Raw genomic sequence first — 7409 nt, forward strand, 5'->3', positions numbered from 1 at the left:
TTCAGGTCTTTTAAGTTCACGTCTTCATAAAGTTTTGAGTCAAATTCTTATTTAAATAATCAATTATTACCTCTTTAATAATATTTATTTTAAGTATAAAAAATGTTATTTTTAATGCTTCACCTGAATATTTAAAATTCTTAATTAATTAATCCAAGTTCAGCAAGGAACAAGTTTCATGCGTATTTTGAGGGGGGCTTCACGCCTTTTTTTTAATTTAAAATCTTACATTATAACCTTAAAGAGTTAATACTCCTTCCGTTCACTTTTACTTGACACATTTTTTATTTGGCACGTTTTGACTTTTCACGTCCCTTAAAAAATAGAGTAATAAATAAAGTGTATAATTTACCATGATATCCATATTAATTGATATATATTTTATTAAATTTGAAAAAATAATTTAAAATAAATAATAAATACGGTAGGTATAACAGAAATAAAAAATTTATCATTCTCTTGATATGCGTAAATAAAAATATGTGAAGTAAAAGTGAACGTAAGAAATAAGGGATAATTCATTTATAGATATCCTAAATCCTAATTAGGCGACGACAATAATTAATTCGAGAATCAGCTACGTTGTATTCCGCTTCAACCCGGTTTATAATAACACCCTCTTAAACCCTCAAAACCTCGACGCAAAAGGCGCAGAGTTCTGGTAATAGCAGGAACAACCTGAAAAGCTATCCATTCGAAGCAGGAAATGCAGCTAACAATGGCTTCAAACGCCTCAATTCTCACCCGCAGTTCTCTTTTATCGTTACGGTTCGTGGATTTCCCCCTAAAATCCACTTCACAACTCCACGCTCAGACCCGAAGTCGATTTGGAGGGTCCTCTTCTGCTATTTCTTATTCTTCTTCTTCTTCTGACAAATACTGTGGGACCCAACTCGGTGCCTCAACTCATGGGCTGAAAAGTTTGCATCTTTCTGATATTGGGCCTAGACGGTTCGGTTCTTGTAAGAATTTTCAGATGTCCGCGGTTTCAGGCGGTGGAAGTAGTGGTTATGGAGGCTCTGGTGATGGAAAATCCGGTGGTGGTGACGGTGGCAGTAACAGTGGTGGTGGTGATGGTGGGAGTAACTGGTCATTTCTTGCCTGGTAATTTTGTTTTAAATTAATTATTTGGAACAAATATCTATTGCTTGTTTATGTTTCAAAAGTCATGTCCAGTCAAACAAGTTAGCCAAATGCTTGTAAGCATGTTAAGTACTATTAGCATTTTTTACGCTATGGGTTGTTTGAAGGATATTTTACTGCTTATCAGAGATAAAATTGAAAAAGTGATAAACCATTTATAGTTTGAAAAAAAGCATGAATATTGCATATCAAGCTATCAATGCCAGCACATATGGAACCTGCTTGACTTCTTTATTCAGTGGTTATGTCTCTCTCACAATTTCTATTGCTTTAAAATTAATATATACTCTATAACAACAACAATCATGCCTCAGTTCCAAACAAGATGGGTTCGCGTATATGAATGTTTGCCTATTGTGAACTTGCTTATATAAAGGAGGGGGATTGTGGTACGCTGGCAGCCAACATAAAATCAACCAATTTATGCTGAATCCTAATAATAAAGAATATTATATACTCTAGCTTTTTTTACAAAAAAAGAAAGGAATTATACACACACACACACAGTACTATAAAGCTTCATTTTTCTTGTAAGTCGTATCTCGACAATGTTGTTAACTCTGTGTGTGTGATACTGTAAAGCTTCATTTTTCTTGTAAGTCGTATCTCAACAATGTTGTTAACTGTATCATCTCGGCCCGAGAATAATTGTTACTTCTGCTGTAGGTACTTATCTCTTCTCGAGAAGTATCCAGTATGGACAAAAGCAGTTACATCTGCTCTTTTGACACTTTTTGGAGATCTAATCTGTCAGGTAAAACTCACTAAAAATGAAATTCAAGCTTCAAGAATCAATAGAGACTGTTGAGGATGAACTCTTTTTTCACACTGTGCTTGTCTATGCTAGTGCATGTGTTGTCTATTGATGCTACTGTTACAACCTTTCACAAATCAGAGATCCCGGATTGTTTGACTTAGTAATAGTTGTTAATTCTGACACTTGATGAAGTAAGCTTATAATGAACTCTATTTCCTTTAATCATCAAATATATCCTTTGGTACGTGGTTTTGGATTAACGATGTTAAATGTTTATTCTACTTTATGCTTAGCATCGTCATAACTTGTCATGTGTAGTTATGGTATTCCTACTATGGTAAGGATTTTGGTGTTGGAGATGGTAATTCCTGATATTTTCTGGATTGAAAGAACGGAAGAGAAAGAAGCGGTGGAAGGGCGCAAGCGTAAAATTTTCTTTTTCAAAATGATTTTAGAGAGAGAAAGGAAAGGAAAATGAGATAAAAGGATGGATAGGATCATGAAGGAAACGTCAAGTTTTCCTGTCCAAATGTGTATAGATCTTTTGGATTGAGAGAAAGGGAGGAAAGGAGCGGGATGGCTGCAGTTTTTTTTTTGAATTGATTATAGAGAGAGAAAGGAAGGAAAAAGGATGCATTGGGTCATGAACAAAACACCAAGTTCCCTTTCTATACAAATGTGGAGAAGGGAAACCTCCATTGATGAAATTTTGTAATGTCATAAAAGACAGTAGGCATTATGAACCATATGATCATTATATTAATTTTATTTGGTGTCTAATCACACTCCTTCCTTCCTTTCTCTCCATCAAATTCCGTCTTTTCACTTCCCTTCTTACTGTGCAAAGCGTCAGCAACTCAGTATCCCTGCTTGCAATCATTGACCACTGCTTTAAATTAGTGATACCATCTTTTGCCTCCTTGAAATATATTCTCTTCGCGATGCTTTCAAGCTATTTTTCTATTTCCTTCACCTTTTAATTGCTGGCTATGTGTCACAGCTGTGGATTGACCAAGTAGCATCTGTTGATGTAAAGAGGACGTTTATATTCACATTATTGGGGCTGGTCTTGGTGGGTCCATCTTTGCACTTTTGGTAATATCTTCACAGCCCTTTATTTTTTCCTCCCTATACAGCTCTGAATATGCTTGTACAGCTTGTATTTTGGTCTGTGTATCTCAACCTTCTACCGAAACTGGTGTTGTTGTTATGTCATTTACTGCTTACTGATGCCTAATCTGTTGGACACCTGTCTTTCTAACCGAGTACTTAAACTGGGAATACAAAAATAGAAGATGCTCCTTATTTGTATGTCCCTTTTTATCTTCCTATAATGATTTTTATGCGTTTGCTATATCAATTCACTGGACAATATGTAAAGTAATTTCATCCGATTTTCATCAGTCGGTTTAAATGATACTAACTGCAGGTCTATCACTGTATTTTATGATGGAAATTGTTGAGGGTGGTTCTAGATCTTCAATTTTGTTTCTCATGATCAATTTTAATTTTACGTGCAATCTCAAAAGCTTATTTCTATTCGTCGTTAATGAGCTTGACTTTTAAAACTTCTGTAGGATTATTTACTATTTTTTGAATATAGAAGAATTAACGTAAATAGCTGCCCACCCAACCGCTTAAACTAAAAATAGCCGGCGGATGTATATTATATGTATAATCCATGTATAATATGTTTATAACCATGTATAATCAGTGTATAATCTATGAATACCGGGCTAGGAAAAGTAAACAATGAATCCGGCCGACTATTTATGTAAAGATCCTAAAAATTATATGTGTCTACCAGATATGGGTGCATAACTTTTTTGTTTGGTGAATGCCCTGGGGTAGAATGTTCCTAATGGCATTATAGAGTAGCTCCTCATGTTCTGACTCTGATATATATAGGTACCTCTACTTGAGTAGATTGGTCACAACTCCAGGGGCCTCTGGTGCTGTCATGCGCCTTGTACTAGATCAGGTTTTCCTTCTTTTTCATTTAGTGATAATGTCTTATTTACTGGAGTAATTACTGCCTTCTGAGGGATATCGCCATTGAATTTGAGCTGCTTTGATACAGTTCCTCTTTGCTCCAATTTTTGTTGGGGTTTTCTTATCCTCTTTGGTAACACTTGAGGGAAGGTCATCACAAGTGATTCCAAAGCTTCAACAGGTATTCTAAATGGCCTTCATTTCATACTTCTTACTCGAATGGACCCTTGGATAGATGCATACTGATAGTTACTTTCCTGAACTTTGACTCACATTTATTTTTTGTTTAATAAAGGAGTGGTTCTCATCTGTCCTTGCAAATTGGCAACTATGGATACCTTTTCAATTTATCAACTTCCGGTTTGTACCTCAGCAATTTCAGGTTAGTGAAACAGTCAATTTCATCCTTTTGTTTGGTTATGACTTATGAGCATGGCTTCCTGTCAACCTCTAGTAGTTTGGAGACATGTCTTCAAAAAATTGATCTATCCATATTAACTTTTTGGATTTTGTCAGCTCTTTTGCTTTAGCCTAGTATTTCTTTTCTTTTTTGTATCAAAGCTGACTCTTTCCCCCTCTCTTGTACTTCTTGCATCTTCTTGATGCCTTTTTCTATAAAACTCATTACTTCATAAAAAAAAAAAAATTGATCTATTGTTATGAATTAGCAAAAACGCCCAATCCTTCATGTAAATACTTAGCAAAAATAACTAACATAAAGCTGGATTAGCAGTTTCAAGCTATACTTGAAGTGTTTTGAGGTGTGCAGACTCTGCTAAACCATAGATTTGGAGATTCAGTCTGTTGTTTTAGCAATATTGCAAAGAACTCGACACCTGACCCTCTTTGTCGATCATTATTGTGATACATTCACATGCTAAGCATGCATATAAGTTGTAGTCATGCTTTTACAGCCTTTAATTCTCTAATTGGAACCAAATGTCTGTTTGCAATTACTAGTATTTACGTGTAGTTTATTTCTTGTGTTCAGATTTATTTACATGTTCGTATACTACTCTAACCAACCGGACTGTTCTATTCTCTCTCCTGTTGTTGCAGGTCCTTGCTGCTAACTTCATAGCTTTAGTGTGGAATGTGATACTGTCATATAAAGCCCACAAAGAAGTTATTGTAAAATAGGTATCCTAGGTCAGTTTCAGTTCTGACTTTTTGTAAAATGGATAATTATTTGCTTATCACAGAAAAAGTAAACAAAAAAACTGTTTGTTAGAATTATCAGAAGAAGTAAATTATATTTGTCAGATGTACATATTGCCTGAGATTGGAACACGTGGTATGGTTGGTTGGTTAGTCAATATAATTTGATACGCGAGTGTATAAGAGAAGTATTTGCCCCGGGGCCTTCTCCAACTCCATGTAATAGTAGCTGTTCTTTCACTTCTTTGGATTAGTAGAGGTACAACAAGGGAAATAAATCTACTACAACTCATTTAATCTTGTTAGAATGGTTGTTTTTTTAAAGAGAGAATAAAGCTGAAGAAATTAAAAATTGGAGGCAACAAATCACACAAGAGGATTTTCTACTTGTGCTTCAGTACACACTGTTGATTCAAGTTAACAATGAGAAACCTTATTGTTTTTCATCACAATGAGAAAGTTATAAAGCCACTGCTGAAAAAAAAACGCCAACCTGATAGTAGAAAGAATGCAAATCCTAAAAGTCGTTTAGCCGTTTAGCCTGAGCAAAATGCAAATCCTAAAAGTCTAATAAAATTCTAAAAGTTCGATTTGAAGGTTAATATAATAATGGCACGTTTATGGGCATCTTGGTTAACTAATTGCAATTTAAACTTTATTCCAAGTGTTTAACGTCTTTCTTACTGTACTAAATGTCTTAAAAAAAGCCACCAATATTTGGAAAAATAAATAAATAAAGGTTAAAGGAAAGACAATGAAAAACCAAACATTATCTAAAGCCCAACCGGGCGCGACTTTTCGGTCGTTGCTATAAATAGCATAACTGCAATTAACCAACTTTTGGATTTTCAAATGTCTCAATGTTCCATCACTTCCAATGGCAAACAAGAAGAAAAAGGAACAAGACAAAGTAACGGCAAAAGTGATACTCTAAGATTATTCTTTTTTTGTTTGTTTGTGTAGATATAGAATTTATTTTCAAGTAGAGAAAACTGTGAGATTTTATTAATTGTCGTGATTGGTACAGGTTGTGGAAGTAGAATTTAAAATTTCAATGTATTGCGAGGGATGTGAAAAACAAGTCGCCAAAGCCATTTCCAAAATCAAAGGTAGAGCCCTCCTCAAAAAAAAAAAAAAAATTATTTTTGTATTATGAACGATTTTAATTAATTATGATACTTTGCTGTTATTTTTTTTTTTCCTTCAAACAATATTAGGGATTGAAGAATTCATGACGGATATGAACAAACAGAAGGTGATAGTGAAGGGCCGAATAAATGCAGATAAAGTGTTGAAGAAACTAAAGAAGAAAACTGGAAAGAGAGTTGAAATGCTGACTAAAAAAGAAGACAATAAGAAGGGTGAAGAGAAAGAAGGAGATTTGTCATCATTGGAAGCAATTAGTCCAAGACAAGTTGCAGATACTTTGATTCTTGAATTTACTGGAGATAGTATGTTATATACCATGTTTAGCGATGAGAATGCAAATGCATGTTCTATTATGTAAAGCTATCTTTTTGGACACGAACTAATTTTTCATCTGAGCATTATCAAGGTTATATGGTCCCTTAATTCTGCCCAAAAGGTTGTCATCACAATTAACATCACTATAGTACGTAGAAAAACAATGTGTTAAGTTGCATGCTTAACCTAACTTTCTCCAAAGTTTTATTTTTTTCTCAATCTGTACCCACATTAGGACTCCAACAAATTCGAATTCTGGTCTTGTTAGGCCTATTAAAGAGGAAGTGCTCCTCTCAAGTATTTTGTTGAAGTTTGTATCACTCGGTACTCGGTAGGTTTAGAACTGTGTGAAGTTTTTGTAATCCAACTTGTGCAACTGAATCGGAAATCACTTTTCAATTGATTGTATTTACAATTTGGTTATTTTTTTTTTCAATATACTGCCTAGATCTTTTTTACATTTTAGTAATACAGTTCCAGGCTATAATTTTTACATGCATGCTCCTTTTTTAGAATTTTTACCGAGGCAACTAGTTCATTAAAAGGAGTTATAATCATTTGGACGAGGGCCAAGTTGGTATAGAAAAATATGGAGTCACAGAAAAATGCTACAATATCCTTCATTTGTTTTTTACCCTTATGGTGGTACGTTACAAATGTGAGAGATCATCCCGTTAAAAGTACTACTCTATTCAACTTTTACGAATTTTAAAATTCTTAATGTATTAAACTTTGACAGTAATTTTTATTAACGATGTATATAACTTACCCTCTATAATCATATATAGGAACAACCTCGAAAGCAGTTATCAGAATATTTACAGGCATAGTACGTAGGTCTTACAGAACCATCTACATAAATTAGGACGCCCCTTTGCAATGATTAATGCTGAAA

General features: G+C 34.3%; 1 protein-coding gene across 1 annotated transcript; it reads left to right on the top strand.

Annotated features, from left to right (window-relative positions):
* Positions 1 to 568: 568 nt before the first annotated feature.
* LOC107801599 (protein sym-1) lies at positions 569 to 5233 on the top strand. The gene is made up of 7 exons (XM_016624946.2): positions 569 to 1104; positions 1810 to 1897; positions 2901 to 2995; positions 3809 to 3881; positions 3981 to 4073; positions 4188 to 4274; positions 4952 to 5233. Exons 1-7 carry the CDS (start codon positions 707 to 709, stop codon positions 5030 to 5032), a joined length of 915 nt encoding a protein of 304 aa, XP_016480432.1. The 5' UTR covers positions 569 to 706; the 3' UTR covers positions 5033 to 5233.
* The last annotated feature ends 2176 nt before the right edge of the window (positions 5234 to 7409 follow it).

Source organism: Nicotiana tabacum, chromosome 4 (genome assembly GCF_000715075.1).
Source record: "Nicotiana tabacum cultivar K326 chromosome 4, ASM71507v2, whole genome shotgun sequence".
Taxonomy (NCBI): Eukaryota; Viridiplantae; Streptophyta; class Magnoliopsida; order Solanales; family Solanaceae; genus Nicotiana; species Nicotiana tabacum.